We start from the raw sequence: 20,028 nt of genomic DNA, 5'->3' as shown, positions 1-20,028 counted from the left end.
ATTTCCAGGGAGCACATGTTGTCATACTGATAAATATAAGTTGCTGTGGACATGAGTGCCTGCCAAATGCTAAAATTGGAAATGTATGCATTAGCACAGTGGAATAACTTGAAATGCTTTACCAGTTTTTGTCCAGACAGCACTTCCAGAAGCGCCAGTAGCATCACTCCATCCTTAATGTCCTCAAACAGGTCCCTCACCACTAGGGGAGGCTCCCTCTGTCCAGCAAACATGGGGAGTGGAAGATAGCAAAGGTCATCAAGGCACACAGATAAAAGGTGTTAATGTGAATTTGAAATGTAAGCATCGATGTCCAGAAGAGTGGTGGTATTGAAATGATGCATACAACACACACAATCACAATTATCAGCGAGAACTATTCAAACTGACAAGAAGCTTATAATTCAGGTTTTTAGGAGCTAAGACAAGTGATAAAAGAGTGATGAAATTCTCCAGTTCTGAAAGTGAAGAAATTCACAATTCCTGTCAATATTGTCAAGTTTGGTTATTTATAATGTGAATGATGGTGAATATGCTCTATAATTCAGTCTTCGGCCTGTAAGGTTCCCTAAAAAAGAGCTGATTCTGGAGAGAGCCAAGGTAGACATGATGTAGACTTCTACTCACTAATCCAGCACCCCCCCCCACACACACACTTCAGTAAGACATTCAGGGGTTCTCTAAGACACCAATCACATGGGCAGGATTTGCAGGAGGAAAGTGTCCAAATGGTAAAGTCATTCACAACAAGATTAACATGAAGGTGTGTGTGTGTGTGTGTGTGTGTGTGTGTGTGTGTGTGTGTGTGTGTGTGTGAGAGAGAGAGAGAGAGAGAGAGAGAGAGAGAGAGAGAGAGAGAGAGATGACAAACTGAAAATAGGCAAAGACAGATTTAAAAAGCAATGTAGCCCGAGTGGAGACAGATAATAAAAGTGGGCGAGTAAGCAGAAGATACGGAGCAAGGGAAAGCAGGGATTACCTTAATTAGAGTCAATCTTTGTGTGACACAGAGAGAGAAAGGGAGGCAGAGAATAGGAAGGGAGGAATGCGCTTTAAGATTAGTCTAATTAAGCTCTTCTGAGACAAAACAGAAAAGAAATGACTATGAAAGTCCAATTAGTTCAGAAATAATTCAGAAATTAATTGAAGTTAAATTCACCTAATAGAAAATTACATTTTAAAAACAGCTACTTTGACTAATTGTGCGACTGATGAAAAATAAATCTGAAAAGCATGGAAAACGCTATCGAGAGAATAAATCACGGGCTTAAGCTAATTACATGTGCCTGCTCATAATTGACTGAAATTGATTGTCAAGCCTGTCAGTAAGTCATTCAATATTCATTGTACAGAGTGAACAAAGACTCCACAAGCACACGTTTGAGATAGTCATACAGCCGACTCGAAGGCATGAACTTAACATAGTTCTTCACGGTACACCTATGGTACATTGCATACAGCCCAATGATTATTATACATGTAGTCACTTCAACCTGCCCTTAAAATTGCCTTTAAAAATTGTATTCAATCTCAGTGGCGACAATGTATTTCCACCTTTTTTTCTTTGTGTGTGTGTGGGGGGGGGGGGGGGGGCCACAGTCACAAACTCTAAGCAATGGGAATGAGTATGTTTTTCTGAGATAAGCCATCAGTGGGCTGGCTCGAGCCTCCCACACACAGGTGCGGCGCTCTTGCTGTGTCAGAGCCACTCCAGTACTGAGAGGGCTAATGGACCTCGGAGCCGTATGTAGTGGTGGACCGCGTGGCTGCAGCTGAGGACATCTGAGAGCTCTCACCGGGGCTTTTGGGGTGTCGGAGCTACTCAGAATCCAGTGTCTGTCAAGCGCGCGAGAAATGAGTTCATCCACAATATTGGGCATGCCATAATTAAGCCCTACCCCAGACTAAGAGGATTTGTCAAAATTGAAATGGAGGGTTCCCTGTCATGGTTGCTCTCTCCTCCGTATGTCTCTTCCTCTCGCTCTCTCTCTCTCTCTTTCTCCCTCTCTCTCTCACACACACACACACACACACACACACACACACACACACACACACACACACAGATATATGCTCTTTTTCCCCTCTTCTCTCTAGACCCTAATCAAGTTGCGGCTCATAAGCAGATGAGAGCTTTCAGTGCAGCCTCTCTGCCTGCCTGTTTTGCAGTTGCTTGCATGCCAAAAAGGCCCACAGCCTCCATATGTCCTGAGATGCTATAACGTTATACGTAGAATGTTTTCAAAAGGAAACATTCTCGATAATCTCTAATCGCAATGCTAATTCGAAGGATCAATACCGTGGCTCACAAGCCAAATCCGAAAATAACCATGATAAATGCAGCTTCAATTTGGAAAATATTTTCATACTTCCTGCCATTATGCTGAGGTGCTTTACAAGTAATTATAATTAGAATTTACTTTTGTTAATGCGATCATGAATTTCACATCTTCCAGTACACTAAACATAACTTGAAGTGGAACTCGGAGATTAGAGAACCAACAGCATGAGAGATGCGACTCTTCGTTCCGACATTATAACAAAAGGACAACCCAATGTCATTCAGGGGGAAAAAAAGCCACACACTGTATGCCAGGAATGACTATGATCTGAGGATTTGTCACCTTCACGGTTTAATGCTTATATTCATGGTAACATAGTCATCATTGCCTTAGGGAACACCGGACTAATATAAGTGTAGTAATTGACCGTATGTTAATAAGAACCTGAATCTGCTCCGTAATCTTCTTTTGTTACACCTGCAAAGGGAGTCCGGGAAGGGCGAGGATAGGAAGAATTCTCATTCTGTGTTATCTTAATGATTAGAGGACTGTGCCTTTAGGCTAGAAACTTACAGGGGATGATTTGCATCATGTGGTGAGGGGGTAAGCAAATGGACCTCTGAGAGTTAACTAAAACAGAATGTCACTTCCTCTCTCTCTCTCTCTCTCTCTCTCTCTCTCTCTCTCTCTCTCTCTCTCCATCTTGCTCCCTCTCTCTCTGTGTGTCTCTTTCTCACTGCAAGACATGAATATTTCAGAAATAGTTCATTATTATCATCACATCATCATCAGTTTTATTCATATTGCCCCATACTCAAGGTCACTTGCAGAACATGCAGTATAAGATTATGTATAGAATTTGTTATTTAAATACAGATTTTGGAAAAATCTGATTTTTTAATGTGATCTTAGTGCAGGCTTTTTTCCGGAGCATGCCTCTGGATGTTGAACAACTTAAATAACATAGAGACAAAACATAATGTAAGAGGAAATTGTCCGAGAACTACACAGCCTCAACATCTTAAACAGCGTCCATGCTCAGTGTCTTTGCCTTTGCATGGTACTTTTCTATATTCGTCCGTGTGCCTGGAACAGCAGTGTAAACTTTCGGCCTTGCTTGTCACATGGTCACCCAGACAGGTAAACACTTCAAACTGCTGTCACCATGGCAACATCAGGTTTGAGTAGGGTGAGGTTAAAGGGGCAGGAGGAAGTTGGGCGTGTGAGTGGTGAGGGAGAGGGAGCTATTTAATCAGCTCAAAGGGAAATCAGAACTGGTGTTTTCCTTCATTTAACAAGTCCCCATATAAGCGGCAGACGAGGTTTTGTGTGTGTGTGTGTGTGTGTGTGTGTGTGTGTGTGTGTGTGTGTGTGAGAGTGTGTGTGTGTGTGGTGTGTGTGTGTGTTGTGTGTGTGTGTGAGAGTGTGTGTGTGTGTGTGTTTGTGTGTGTGTGAGAGTGTGTGTGTGTGTGTGTGTGTGTGTGTGTGTGTGTGTGAGAGTGTGTGTGTGTGTGTGGTGTTTGTGGTGTGTGTGTGTGTGTGTGTGTGTGTGTGAGAGTGTGTGTGTGTGTGTGTGTGTGTGTGAGAGTGTGTGTGTGTGTGTTTGTGTGTGTGTGAGAGTGTGTGTGTGTGTGTGTGGTGTGTGTGTGTGTGTGTGTGTGTGTGTGTGAGAGTGTGTGTGTGTGTGTGTTTGTGTTGTGTGTGTGTGTGTGTGTGTGTGTGTGTGTGTGTGTGTGTGTGTGGTTATAGGAATGATTTTTATTTCTGAATGGCCATTATTTGATCTCCGTTCTCAAATGTGTGTGCCAGGTAACAGGACTCAAAGGTTGCTAGCCAGAATTATGAACAAAGCACTTTTAAGCAAAGCACAAATACAGTCATTTGGCCAAATGTCTTACCTGCTTCTTTGCCTCAAACCTTTAAATCAAGTTAACCTCAACCCAGCACCTAGGATAAGTATTGGTAAGACAGCCTGCTCCTTTTACTGGGACGTCTTGCTAACTCCCCCTATTGTCCCCAACACTCACTCCCCAGAGCTGCTCCTTACAAACGTATGCATGCTCAACGCTTGCCTTTTCTCTGTATTTACCAGGGAACACACACATAACTTGTTTTTCAGAGCAGCTATTTCAGTGACAGCTCTCAGGACGTGAAGATCCACTGATTTATAACATCAAATCACATCAGTTGCATAAGAATACATCCTGGATGGAGTCCCTTTTATGAAAACTCAAACAGCAATGCCTTTCCTACAGATGTTTGCAAGGTGTCAACATCTTATCTGGGGTGCAATTTAATCCTAAAATAAATCACTTAAAGTGTCCCCCTTATTGTGAAGATAGGCAATCTTAAAATAGACTAATAGCGTTTGATAATGTCCATAAGAGGCAATCAGCCGACATCTCTTAAGACGGAAGCACTTAGAAGAATCGATGCTACAGACCTCTCGCAGCAACACTGATAACTCCAATCTATCCGACAAACCCAACGGAAGAACTTGCCGTTATTATATACGAACGCGCTGAGATATTTAACAGCCCCTAGCAATACATTTGACGGGCAGCGTGGCATAAAATATCGTGTCAAGGTACGGTTTCCTACAAGTCGACGTTTCAAATGAATTTTCAGCTCCGTGTCACTGCAGATGAGCGCAGTAATCACAGTGGGACAGTTTAGCGGAGTGGCATTAGATAATTGTGCAGTGAACGGCCGGAGCAGTTGCTCCTGCCCCGCTCATCTCTAACACGCAGTGAAGGGTTAAGTGAGGGGATTAGCACGCTATAATGCCATAATTACGCTCTCTCGGGTGAGCATATGCGTCCGGTCGTAATTGTTAAATCCCAGCAACACCTGTGATCGACTTAAAAACGAAGAAAAAGAAGCTTTTAAAAACATTAAAAAAAAAAAAAACCAAGACAGTCACTGCTATCAGTGAAATTTGTGAAGATTGGCATTTTGCCCAGTGTGAAATATTGGACAAAAAAAAGAAGTCTGCATAAAAAAGAAGTATCCAGAGTTGAAAAATAAGCAGATGAATTGACTAACGCTTGTGTTGCAATTACAGCAGATTATAGTGCAGCTTTATTACAGCACATCTTTCTGATGCCGTGCTGTCTATGACCGAAAGATTTACAGCTAAATCCTGTCAGTGATGTGACTGCACAGCGAGCTTCTATGAGTATATTTATCTGCTGGAGCTGGCAGCGCCAGTCTTATGACAGGCTAATACTTAAATAATGAGAGAACTCGTGGCATGTGAGTGGGTGTGTGTGAGTCTGAGGGAGCGCAGGAGAGAGAGAACCCCTTTGTGTTCCAGCCACATGTGACAGCAGCAAGTAGACATGCCAACACCCCGGTCTCACCTTCGCCAAATGGGAGTTGATCCATTTTGTAAAGGTCCGCTTCTGCACAGCCTCCTGCTCATCTAAACCCAAGACAAAGCACAACGAAACTTTGATCACTTACCCTCACAGACACAATTACATTAAACTTCAGCATTCTCGAAAATATCAGATTAAAAAAAAATAAAACAAATGTTAGTTTAAGCCTAAGGACTAAGAGATAAATTTACCTCTTAACTTACTTTTATTGCCATCAAGAGGACAATAACACTTTGCCATTTTCACTACCATGGTCAGAATCCGGTGTGCTTTTTGGTGTGTAATACATCATATAGATTCATTCACATCACCTGTGTTTTAACCTACACGCAGCGTAACTGAGCAGTCACCTTTAAAACAAACAAACATGCAAACAAACAAACAAACAGGCACTCTGATGACTGGGGCAGGAGAGAATCTGGAAGCATGAGACCTAGCCTGACAGAAAGCCTCTGGGAGGCATCCAGTGGCAGTGATCATGGGAGTGCAGAGACTGTGCAGCCTGGAACAGCGTTGTCAGTCCCGGTGCCTAGCCCCAGATTCCCCCGGCTGGTCCTGGTGCCCCTTAGCTCGCCACTCCTCACCCATGCTGGCCCTGCCTTTAGCTCTTTAATGCATGTTTTCACCAAAATATATGTACAATATGTATAATATATTACATGTGCTATATAACTACAAAAATATATACAATACAATATAATGTACAGGCCGAAGCATGTTTGCTATAATAACCGTGCTAGAAATGAAATGATTGTCTGATTTTCGAAGAGCTCATATATGCATTGTTATGTATTATTACTGTATTATTAATAATTGTATTCAGGCAGTCAAGCTACTGTATGATAGACAGTGCAGTGAAAGTCGGTCACTGTGTCATACACATAATGTGGGTGTGTGGGTGTGTGGGTGAGAGAGAGAGTCGAGCAAGAGACAGAAAGAGAGTGGGAATGACAATAAGTGAGACAGAGGCAGGCACGAGAGAGAGGAAGCTAATTTGCTACATTTGTTGAAGATCCTGAAAATGTTGAATGAATCGCTCGATCAAGTCTGGTTCAATGCAACGTGATCAAATATTGATGAGAGCGAAAGAAAGAGAGAATGATGATGACGATAAGGCTCGGGGCTTTTCTATCTGTGTCCTCTAACGGCTGGCTGGGTGCGCGTGCGTGTGTGGCACCCTCCACACACTCTTAAGGACGAGGTGACTTTGAGCAGGAAGAGCAAATAAACATTCGCACACACAGTAGCACACATATACTGTGCATGCCGTCTCCACACACACACACACACACACACACACACACAGTAGCACACATATACTGTGCATACCATCTCCACACACACACACACACACACACACACACACACACACACACACACAGTAGCACACATATACTGTGCATACCATCTCCACACACACACACACACACACACACACACACACACACACACACACACCATTACGAACTTCAGATATGAAACCTTTTTAAAATTCCTGATTAATTATGTGCCAAAGTAACCACAGACTAATCAGCACAGCTCTGTTTCACTCTCATGCAAATGCGCTCGTCGTGTCGTTTACACAGACGCACGCATACATGCATTCACCATGCAGTGGGCTCCTCTAATGACAGTGTGCAAGCCTGCATGTATTTATGCAGTATGTCCTACAGATGTCCCCCAGCAGGACTAACGCACATTTGTCTCTCTAACTAAGCAGAACACAGACACGCACGTACATATGCACACACCCACACCAAAACACACATCTGCCTTGGTGTGACTCTGACTCTTACAGGAGCAACACGAATCAGATATATTGGTGACTTCTGGACAAATGACTCTCAACACACAAAACCCCCCCACACACCCTTACCATGAAGGTGCAGGCAGAACCCTGGCACTAAGTTGAGAGGAGCGCCAGGCTTCTTCTTGGTGGTGAGATCCTGCCCCCTTCGTGCCATCCTGTTAATGCCGTCTGTTTCCACACTGCCTGTGTGTGCACTGGCTCTCCTAAGTCCATAGAGTGGGGGCAAAGTCCACTTGCCAGCAAGGGTTTGTGGTTCGCCACAGGGTGGGCTCTACCAAGCCCCTTCTCCCCCTGCTCCTTTTAAGGTATGCTGGGGAATAAATGCACCCTACACTCCTCTTTGGCTTGTTGCAGAGAAAAAATGACTTGGTACTTGGTTCTGTCTATCTGACAACAGTGGAAAATAGCAGCTGCTTAACACTGAAGTCACTCTGATTGCTTATGCTGCGCTGCTGTGTGGGAATGTATGCATGTGAGTAGAATACCAGTCTCTCTCACCCTCTCTCTCTCTCTCTCTCTCTCTCTCTCACCCTCTCTCTCTCTCTCTCTCTCACCCTCTCTCTCTCTCTCTCCCTCTCTCTGCAAGGCTGCAGAAATAATCCATTCTGTCTCATCCCTCCAACCAATCAGATTTTGTGAGAATGAGTGATGTCATAGATCTGAGCATGTTTTGGGAAAAGGGGCGGGAACATGTTATGACTCTGTGTGTGTGTGTGTGTGTGTGTGTGTGTGTGTGTGTGTGTGTGTGTGTGAGTGCATTAGATGCATCTGTAGCGGCGAGGATTCACATAACTCGCCCCACTCACACAGAAGACAGAGCCTGAACCTGCTGTGCCCCGTCATTTGCCCAACATCAGCTATATTGTCCCTCTCGTCTGCCGCATACGTGACAGTGTGCCAGGGTCTCGGGGAAAACCAGTGGAGTAAACTGATTGATTTCATTTCAACATGGCATCATTTGATTCACTGCTCCCAGAGGCTGTTTAAAGCCCTTGATAAGACCTCACAAAGCAAACAGCCCATGACCGGCTATAGCTGGAGTTGAATTATTGAGAAGTTGTGGGATTTATATACTGTAAGCTCCTTGCCATACTATTTTGTAGGTTTTGAATAAATGCTGTATAATGTAGAGTAATGACACACAACTTCATTTTAAACCAGATACACAACAAAACAATCATATCTCTTTTCACTATTGGGGTTAGAATAGTAATATTGTGTGTTTCTAATCACAATACACTCACTATTCTATGCAATGCAAAGGAAAAACACAAAAAATTATAAGCCTGAGAAATGTAGCACTTCTCATGACAGATTCATTAATCATGAGTGTGATTTGCTCTTTATCCTTTTTCTCCCGAAAGGGTTTTTTAATGACGAAAGCCGTTAATATCCAAGGCACCTGTGAGGTGGAATCTGTCTTCCGTTATCTCCCATCTTCTTTCTTAGCCTGGGCCATTTTCCTACAATAATCCTTCGCATTGCATATCAAAATTTCTTTCGAGGTTTAGGAGGAAAGAAAAAATGACAAAATCACAAATCTTCATATAGTACAATATGAAAGGAATTTTAATTTGGACAAACTAGGCAACGCATTACAAACCAAGAATGTTCAGCCTATATATATAGAGAAGCAGAAATGATTAAAGGAAAAAAATCTCAACAGTAAACCACACACGTTAACACGTCTGTGAACAGTCGCACTGGCACTTAACTAATTTGCTAGTGGGCGGCAATTTAGAACTGATGATTCTAGATGAGTGTATCTTTCGGTCTCTGTCCATGGTGCTGAAGCATAAATATGATCTTTCTGCAGTAAATTCAGTGCAGCGTTCAATTTTACATCCTGACCTCCAAAAGCAATTCTGTGTTGCAAAAAGAGAAGCTGGAAGCTTTAAAATGGAAACAAAATCTAAAAAAAAGATTTTTGGATTGTTTGTCATTCCCACACACAAGACATACCCAGTAATAACAATTAAATGCAGATAATTATTGCACAATTCAAGAGAAATATTGTATAAAATTTTCTTTTATCACACCAGTGTATTAATTCGTTTGGTTGCCAGGATCAGATAAATGAGACAAAGACCCATCTGAGCACCTGAAGCTATTCAACCAGTCTTTTTTTTCTTTTCTTTTGAGGGTGTGTGTATGTGTGTGTGTGTGTGTGTTTAGTCTACTATAGAAGGTTCATGAAGGTTCATCTGCTGCCTGCAGTCCTGTGCAGTGAGGGGACCCAAAGGGCACTCGGAGACTCTGGCAAGCATACACGGTGGAACCTCTTTCTTCTGCAGCCTGGGGATATTTGGGTTTCTCGCTCATTTCAATGGAGTGTTTAAAAATGTGGCTTGGGAGGCAGAGCGCCATCTACTGGAAGCTTGGGGACTTTATGTACAGTAAATCCATAATTGGATAGTGATTTAGTTTTGTGGTTTTGGCTCTGTAGTCATTGCATTTGACTGTGGAGTGAAAGTCAATTAAAATTTAATGCCCAGTTAGACCACTGCGCCGGGAGATGTGGAACCACCTCCCCCGAGGTCTGCCAGCCATTCTCCAGGCTGCTGAAGGACTTCACATCTGCATTCTGGGCAACCAAATCAGGTATGTCAGGTAGCGGGGGAATGGTTATGACTATTGATTTATGCTGACTCTACAGCTTCGCAATTGCTGTCATATTGGCCTTTACAGTTCATCGGTCCTCATGTAGTGAGACAGTTGACTTGAGATGCAAATTTCACATCTAGAATCAACTCTGGACCATTTATGCATTAGCTAATGGTGTTGTAAATTAAAAGATATGATTTGTTTAGATCAATTTAAAGGTTCCCCTTGATCTGGGCCTGAAGACAGATCACCTACTGACTCCACGTGTGCACCTAAGAACGTGGGCCTCTCTCATACCGTGGTGATTTCCCTAAGGATGCACTTTCTATTCGAACATCCGTGAATTCTATAATGATCCACTTCATAAATCTGCACTAATGAATGCCCCGCAGGAACAAACAGGTGCTCCTCTATCTCTTGCTCTCTCTCTCCCATTCTCACACACACACACACACACACACACACACACACACACACACACACACACACACACACACCCATTCCCATATTGCTCTAAGGCAACGACGACCGGCTTCACAAATCACTATTATGTGTATTCATACTCTTCATAAGACGTGTAACGGAAATCTTCAGAATGTTTGAAGGGCCCTCGTGGTCCATTCATGCTGTGCCGCATGCTTCCGCTCCTACATGTGGCCCTTTCACAGGCAAATCATCCCAATGTGGCACTCCATCCCTCAGCCTGTCAAATTAGCATCGCTAATTACAGGGTTCTGATAGTAAATGATTTTAGGAACAAGTCAAAATGATTACCGCAATAAGAATGTATTCCTCAGCTGTTTTGAGACCTTTTGTCTCCTCCTGAAGTCAGATGGAGAGATGTCAGGTTCGGTCCTGTCTCCTACGCTGGGTCAGCATTTTTAAGAATCCACATAACAGCTACGGAAAATAATTCAGTTTGCCTACAGAGTTAACATCTTCTGAGGGAATTCTTTTCCTTGAAAAAAGACTAGGAAAGGGGCTGAGGACTGGGCTGCTTTTTTAACTCTGAGTAGGCCAAACATGGGTCGGAAAACTCCATCCGAAATGTTTAGTCTGTGCACAGATGGTAGGCTACCTCGCAAGCTCACAAAACAACAGCTCATGTTGTGCTCACGTGCGTTTCTTATAGAATCTATAGATTGCCCCTCAAGGCACTATAGATCTACTCCAAACACTTTTAAGAGTGATTTCTTGTGGAAGAGTGCAGAAGACTGCAGGCATTCCAGACAACAGCATCAGAGATCCCGAGAGCGGGTTACTCGCCGTTGGGGGTTTAACAAAACCAGGGTCAGGGTGGAAGTAGGTCAGACACACTAAGCTTTTCATCCTGCGTACAAGGACCACACACTGGTCACACGCAGACGGGCAGACTTGGGAGGGTGAGATAGGATGGTGACAGACAGAGACAGGAGCTGCTAAAGCTATGAGAGGTCCTGTCCAAAGCATCTTTTTTAATGTTGTAGGTAATAGCCTTGGACACATAGTCTTGTGGGATGCAGGTGTCTGGCACAAGGTCAGCAGATGACCTGCTGACCCACAACAAGTCACACAGCTTTCCTGAGGCAAAGAGTCACATTGCTTTTGATGGGTGCAGTGTGATACTGGATTTGCAGTGGGGCACATCAGATGCTGACCTGCCTTTGTAAGATAAGCGCAAGCGGAATGCTAATTCATTCCCCATTGAGTCCTGCAGGCTAGGGCTACTGTCACCAATGTTGCTGGAGGCTAAATAGACAGTTAAGTGGCCACCCACCTACTTAATTTATATCAGTCACCATTGATCTCCTTTAGAGCAGGTTAATGACAATTGCTAACATTGAGAACAGGTTAAAACAGTGAATCGCTGTATCTGAGCAACAGATTCCTGACCTAGGATTACTACAAAATACATGCCATATCATGGAACATATCTATATTTTGTATATCTGTATATTCAAAAGCACTTTGCATATATGTATATTCAGACGCACTCTATTTGTAGATACTTAAATGTCATTTAGTGGCCACTTGCCCTTTTCGTTAAGAGACACAACCAAGGGGCAGGAATTACATACAGAAGCATATGCGAAAAAATGAGCTGGACAGCCCAAGGTCAAATGGGAGGCATTATAGTGGTGGAACATAAATTTAACATCCTGTGAGACCTCCATATCCAAACAGACAAGAAAGTCACGGTGAGCCAACCAGAGATCATGACTAAACAAGTTGCAGATAACAGCAGTGGTAAGAAATGTCACAAGCTGGAAAATTCCAAATGGAGGAATAAGAAAAGTCTGAGAACGCAAATCAAGTACAACAGGACGAAACATTGCTGCTCCAGGACCCATGGTGCACCAAGCAAGTGCAGAGATGAAACAATATCAGCAAATACAAGTGCAAAGACACAAAGAAATAACATCCTAGAAGACAGAAGGCAGTTCTGACTACACAGTTACCATATTCAGTGGCAGAAACATAAGACTGAAAGAGGAAATAAAGAGCACGTGGAAGTTTAACGCCAAGCTCGTTCTGAGGATACGGAGGAGCGGCTCCAAACAGATCCCAGGAGCTACAACCAGAAGATCTGAAAATACTGAGCCGCACCCTCGAAACCTCAAAACATTTGGTAGAATGACCAAGAGTCAGAAAAACAGACATGACCACCCACCAGAAGGGTGCTTTATAAGGAATTTATATATAAGTTTGTCTTTTGTGTGTATACAAAAGATATTACCTACATATCTTCACTGATGCTGCTTTCATTTGGTGTTCCCTCTTAAATGCTCAGCAAAACACAACTACAAAAGAAAGGTCGATCAGACCTTTTCTTCCCCTTATGCCGGTGCATAGTTGCCCTTTTAAAAAGGCCTAGACACAAGTCAGGTTGGTTCACTCACTGACAGCAGCACAAGAGTATCACTATTAAGACATGACCAGTGGACACCCCCTCTATAGAGACTGGCCAGCAGCCTAGTGAGTTCGCTCCAGCGATTAGATACGCTTGACTGACAGATGAATGGCTTTTAAAATCTGACTAAAGGTCTTAAGAAAGGTTCTGGTGAGTCTACAATGGCACTGTGAAATAAAAGGGAGATAGTTCAAAGATATGTTAATTAACTGGCACACACACGCACACGCATACACGCACGCACACACACGCACACGCATGCATGCACACACACACACATGCAAGCACACACACGCACACACACACACACACACACATGCGCACACACCCACGCACACGCACACACACGCACACACACGCGCACGCACGTGCACACACACGTGCACGCACGTGCAAACACACATACGCACACACACACACACACACACACACACATGCACACACACACACGCCCGCGCACACACGCATGCGCACACACGTATGCGCACACACCCACGCACGCGCGCACACACGCACGCGCGCACACACACACACACACGCGCACACGCGCATGCGCACACACGCACACACATGCACACGCAAACACGCATGCGCACACACACGCACACACATGCACACACGCACGCAGGCACATGCACGCACACACACACACACTCATGCACACGCGCACATGCTCACACATATGCACATACATGTATGTGATTATAAACAATTCTAAATGATGTTCCTGAAATCTCTACACTAGATCCCTCCCACACCCGCCACTAATTAGTTCCACAATATTTTGCACCATTCTACTGTTTGAAAGCTGTAAAATCTCAGCCTATTCATAATTTTGTACTATTTTTCCAGCATCCAAAAATCCATTTATGTTACTGTTTGGATGTGGGATATTGCAACAGAACATAGACTATGTTTATGATCATGGCTAGTGCCACCATGACTGTGGAGCTTGTTATGAATCCAAATTACATTAAAAATGAGGGGAAAAAATCCAATGATATTACATTGCATGTTCATTTCTTCAGTGGCTGACCCACAGTCTCTATCCTGTTTCCTCCCTGTGCAGGTTGAGGCTGGAACCGAATTCCGACTATAGATGGTTTCAGTATACAGAAACATGAGCGGGGGCTTCGAAATATCACTGTGTCTACAGGCACCACACTGATAAAAGAGCTTCATTGTCAAGACAGCCGGACGCTCAGAGTGTTCAAGGTGACTGTGCTGGTCAGCAGAGACCGGTCCAGCCCCTGACAGTGCTGGCATATTACTGCACAGGGCAACTGGCAGCATGCCAAGGCAGAATGCAGATTTTTTTCCCCCTGTTCCTCTGGCTTTCTGCCAGGCCTGGTGGGACCGTAGACCTGAAGCACATGGGCTGACCTCCATGAGTCTTTGCTTCCCTCTCTCTCTCTCTCTCCTCTTCCTCTCTCTCTCTCTTTCTCTCTCTCTGTCTCTCTCCCTCTCTGTCTCAGGTGGTGTTTGCGGGGGTTCATAAAGTATCAGAGGTGAGAGAGGCAGTCCAAGCCCAGGAGAACTACTCTTCTGGAGTAAAGCATGTCGCTCAGCACACTGGCTGACTTTATGTCTTTAAATGCAACCTAAATATAGTGGCCGTCTTCGAGGAAAATGTATGGAGAGACTGACGTGAATGAATATTTATCATGACTATTTTTGTTACCTGTGTAACTAAACAAACAGTAACACTGTATTTGCCAAATGACCACAGCCCCATCCAAGCCCAGAAGAATGCCACACAGTTAACACAGTTAAGCCATTTTCAGAGTCATCTTTAAGATGTAACAATGCTAAAACTCAGTAAGTGATTCTCAAAGCTAATTGGCTCACCAGATGACCCTGCATAGCTAACATAGCTGAATATAATTGGTTATCAACATGGAAGGAAGCCAATTTTATTTTATTTTTTTGCAAAATGCGAATGGTGTTCCAGAATTCGCATCTTGATTCTGAGTGGCTAGTCTGACTACTACCATACTGGGAAGACCATTTGCCACTTACAATTTCCTAAAATTGGGCATATAAAAGTTAGAAATTGAAAAAATATTTCAAAATAGCACATGATTTGATCGCATTGTATATTGCACTACCTAAATAATGGGCTTTTTTTGCATGTTATCTTAGATAGGGTCAGCTAACCATGCTTTTCATGCTGTAAAAGCTAAAATTAGTAATGCGAGGTGGGGAATGACGATACTGAGGTTATCAGCCCACAAAGCATGACTGGAAACGTGGTCATTTACATTTTGACAAAGAGGCCAATTTCAAAAAGCAATACAATTACACAGACCATTCAGTACAGTCTCCAGACATGCCACTGCCTTTACTGTACTGTTCACTGCACACAACTGGCCAGAAGGACGTGAGGATGAGTACTCTTAATGAACAATAACCTGGCATTCTTCCAGAGGTCATGGTTAAAGTCCACGTAAGCGTCGGTTCGCGGGTGGGAACACTCTGTTTGGCCTGCCCGCGCAGAAGAGCACCGAGAGACTTCAGGTTGGAGAGAGAAGCGTCGCATACTAGATAATGAGAGACAATATATGGCAGAATTCCACAACATATGGAACGACTCTTAGCCTGGGAGACATTCAAAGCCACTCTCCCTTTTTCTGCCATATGGTGCCACTAATTGCCATTTTTTCTTTGTCTCTTACTGTTCTTTTTTTCCTAACAACCTGTCACTGGATGTGAAGTACAGAACAACTAGGGGACATGGAGACTGTGTTTGTGTTCATGGCTGGTGCCACAGTGACCGAGGAGCTTGTCCTGAATACAAATTACGTTAAAAATCAGAGAAGACCAGGGTTTCTTCTGATGCATGAAATCATACATTAAAACAGTCTAGAGAGGCCTAACCTATGTTATAACCTGTATGGAGAGTAAACTCTGTCTAGGAGGCTTATTAAACAAATTTCATAATTCATAGTTGTAGGAAACCATGTGGGAGAAAAAGAATGAGCACAAAGGAGGCTTTCATTTCTCAAACAAGACCAGAGAATGTGGATGGAATGAGCAGAAATGAACAAGAATGCAATGGAGGGTCTGTGTGTGTGTGTGTGTGTGTGTGTGTGTGTGTGTGTGTCTGTGTGTGTGTGTGTGTGTCTGTGTGTGTGTGTCTGTGTGTGAGTGAGTGGGTGGATACACGCACATGAGAGACAGGTATTCATTATCCAGTGTTTTCTTCAGTGTTTTAGCCGTGAATCCGAACATTTGAATGTGTCCAGAAGCGAGTGCACGTGCCCAGTGATTCTCTTGCTTCCAGCATTAAGACTAAGCACTAAACTCCTGTCCGGCTCACACACAGAGAAACGCTAATCTGCTCTGATCAAAGGATGAGAAGAAATGCCTCAAACTTCATCCTCTTCATCCCTCTTCATCCAGGAGAGGATTCATTCAAATGGCTGATTTTTTGTGGTGTTATGGTTTACGTATTTGTTTGTGTGAAATTTGTGAATAAGATAAAACATGGGTTAAATATACATCCACCAAATTCAAGATGCAAAAAATATTTTTCTTCTTATTGTTGTTGATTTTTTTAAGCGAGGAACTATAGTTATTGATTCATCCAGTCCTGTCTATCTCCTCCTCATGTCAGATAATATGAAGCTGTAGTTGTTGTCATCATTAGACACACACACACACACACACACACACACACACTCACACACACACACACATACACACACACACACACACACACACACACAGGATGGCAGTGCCAACTTTGCCATACTGGACAAGACTCTTTCTGAGCCGTGTGCCCACATCTCTATAATTCTCCATATACTGTTTCTAAGGCGACTGAAGCTCACACCTCCACATGGTAATCACATGTTGTTATACACAACAGTTTTACCAAGAAACTCTTATCTGCGTGGAAAGAAAGACCAGTGAGCTAATCGAATAGTATTATAGAGTTTTCATTTCCTCTGGCTATTTCCATCCAGCATCGGATAGCTATGCAAACTATACAATTATATAAATAGGAAGCAGTTTATAAAGATGTCCTTGTATGAGGACAGAATGTTTATTTACCTTTGATCTAAATTTGTGAAACAAAGAATACAATGTTTCATTTGAGCTATTCTCAAGAAAGAGCGCTGATTATTAAAAATTCAGCAGATGAAAATGTGCTAACTATAGTTCATATGATGATGATAATCGCTGTTACATTGTTAAAGAGACAAATGAGAGTTCATATTCTGTATAATTACAGAGGTTGTGAGGCAGAGTTCCTGTTCTTCTGACAGAGAGGCAGGGGCAGGAGAACTGTGGGAAAGGGCTTCGGCAGTGTGCATATGCTGGGCATGTCTGAATTCATGCATGCTGCTGCTATACTGTAAAAGCCTGAGTGCTGTTTTAAAGACACAGTCATGTAAAGCATTTATCTACTGGTTACAAACAGTAGGCTTCTGCTCAAAAGAGGCAATGCACATCTGTACAGAGTCAGCTCTTCAGCAGATCATGTATCTCTCTCTCTCTCTCTCTCTCTCTCTCTCTCTCTCTCTCTCTCTCTCTCTCTCTCTCTGTTTGTGTACTCTTTCCTATCCTCACATCAGCCTGATGTCACAGTCACCAGTTATAACTCTTTATGATCAGTCTCTTACTTAACAAAGCCTTTCTTTTCAGTCTTTTAATTGCATCTTCCAACTAAACAACAGAATACAAACTGATAAATGTGAAATGGAATCTTGGCATCACTGCAATAACAAATACATTTGACCTGGTAACAAATCAATACAAGCTTTAAGAATTTCTGAGTGACAAACGAAGTCATTAAAACAAAAGGTGCGCTCACACACACACACACACACACACACACACACAAGCACACACACACACCACACACACACACACACACACACACACACACACACACACACACACACACACACAGAGAATGATTGACAGAAACATTCTGTGGTTGCAGCATTGACCTTCAGGTTCAACGCTTCACTGATCACAAAATAACCATTAAATAATGCAACCCCTCTGTATCCAGAAACACCGTTTTTTTGCAGTTTTATGCTATAGAATTTAATATGCTAATTCTAGCATGCTTTGTCACTGATTACATATACTAACCGAATGACCAGTGCTTACAAACAAATTGCATCGATGTGCTTGCACTGCATGTGTAGCCTAAGTTTACAAGATGTCTAAAAGTCACCCAAACTCCAAGCCTCCGAGCTCCCGAGATTTCCATCCTGCAGCTAGTGCGAGGTTCTGCTGTGTCATCCTACAGCACAGCAGTGGGGTCACCTTAACAGAAAGCATGCCTAAGCACCTACCCTGCAGCCTCTGCATCTCATTGGCAATCTCCCTGGCCGAGCGTCCATAGTGCCCAGCTGACGCCATGCCGCTGGTCCGGAGTCAGCTTCCTTCCCGACCACGGCGGTCCCTCGAGATTTAATCCACAGTGCTGAGATCAGTGGGAAAGGGCATTTGCAAGGATGCCAGCAGGATTGGCTGCTCTGCAGACTATCTTCAGCGGGAAGTTGGACTTGTGGCTTCAGTAGGCTGCAGCATCTCCCCCACTCAATCTATCCTTTGCTCTGTCTATTTCACTCTATCGTCCTCTCTCTCCCTCTCTCTCTTTCTATCTCTCTCTCACACACACACACACACACACACACAAACACACAGTTCTGTAAGCTCTAGCACTAACAGCCACTGCCACCTGGTGTCCACTCAGAGAGCAGCTCGTGAACATAAGCCTCCTGGCCAATCACAGAGCTGGAGTTATGCTCCGTGTCTATATGCAAGAAAGGGGGAGCCACTGAATGCTTCCGAACACGCATATTGCCATATTATCATATGCGGCCGTACACCTCAAAAATAAATGTCAGAGCACCTCACCACAGAAGGAAAACACAGAAAAGACGAGGCAGACAAAACAGGATTTCCTCAGCTCCTTTTATAAACGCAAAAATATAAAAGGAGGACCACCAAGATATAATGCCACCGAGCCAGATCGTGAAAGCAAAAGGTGACGTCAGGATATAAATCTTTACGAAAACCTTTTCGAAATTTAGTGCCACAACCTGGCCTGTCGTATAGCTCTGCTCGAACATCTGTACCTTGCTGACACTGAGCGAAGGGACGAGGGACAGACAGCGGCGTGGGGCAAAGCCGAGTCTACACAGAGCACGGACTGCTGACGCTGCCGCTTTGGCTCTGCGATGTGACCTCCAGCGTGGAGGCCCGCTGCGGCTCGAGCGGCACCGGAGGTGAGAGGTAGGGAGGGGGAGGGAGGCTGGAGTGCGGAAGAACCGAAGCCGGTGCAGGGGAAGCCCTGGCTGAATCTTATCTGCGCACGCCCAGGGCTTCTCTATCGCTGAGGCAAAAACCCCTGGAAGCACATCCGTCAGCATAATTCTGAAAAGCTCATTAGGCGGCCGGCAGAGCCGCCCGTGGACGCCCGCCTCCTTCGCCCACACCACGCTGTCCCTGCCCTGTCAATCATCTACAGTCGCGCTTTGCTCCAGTGCTCTTACAGTGCCTAGTGTTTCACAACTCATACCAGAATAGATATCAGTTTCGAAACAAAGTTTACTGAAACAAGGTCATTTGTGAAGTCTGCTAATGGAAAAATCCTGCTTAGTGAAATTCCCAGCAGAAAACGTTCAGAGTTATACAGATAGCTGCTGTACCCTGATGCTCACCCATAGGAAAAAGACCTGATAGGAAGCACAGTGCATGTTATATAACTATATACACATCATGTAAAAAAATTAAATAACATGAACTCAAACACAATTAGAATATGGTTAAAATAATATTAAAAAGTCACAAAACTTATAAACAATAATAAGTAATGGAAATAACAGTAGATAATAAAAAGATAAGCAACAACATTAATTGTTGATATAATAAAAAAATTAAGTAAATAAAAAAACAGCATAATAGCAATCATAAGTAAAAACAAGGGGAAAAATCAAGTTTGTAAAATGTCTTTAGCTGCATGTTAAAATTTTGTACAGATGTCTGTCTAAACAGAGGTGGTAAACCATTCCATTCTGTGGCTGCATAAAACCCAAA

At 43.5% G+C, this 20,028-nt stretch overlaps 1 protein-coding gene across 1 annotated transcript in view; it reads right to left on the bottom strand.

Annotated features, from left to right (window-relative positions):
* The window catches only part of LOC118241052 (nesprin-1-like), a 22,886-nt gene extending 4,541 nt beyond the window's left edge, over window positions 1-18,345 (bottom strand). Inside the window, exons 1-3 of the mRNA XM_035524391.1 lie at window positions 18,279-18,345; window positions 5,645-5,706; window positions 123-218 (exon numbers count right to left, since the gene is read on the bottom strand). Coding sequence (XP_035380284.1) covers window positions 123-218; window positions 5,645-5,706; window positions 18,279-18,345 — 225 coding nt within the window. The remainder of the gene's footprint in view (window positions 1-122; window positions 219-5,644; window positions 5,707-18,278) is intronic.
* Window positions 18,346-20,028: the final 1,683 nt, after the last annotated feature.

Source organism: Electrophorus electricus, chromosome 3 (assembly GCF_013358815.1).
Source record: "Electrophorus electricus isolate fEleEle1 chromosome 3, fEleEle1.pri, whole genome shotgun sequence".
In the NCBI taxonomy this organism is placed as follows: Eukaryota; Metazoa; Chordata; class Actinopteri; order Gymnotiformes; family Gymnotidae; genus Electrophorus; species Electrophorus electricus.
The sequence above is the reverse complement of the archived record's forward strand: the minus strand, read 5'-3'. Positions and strand labels throughout refer to the sequence as shown.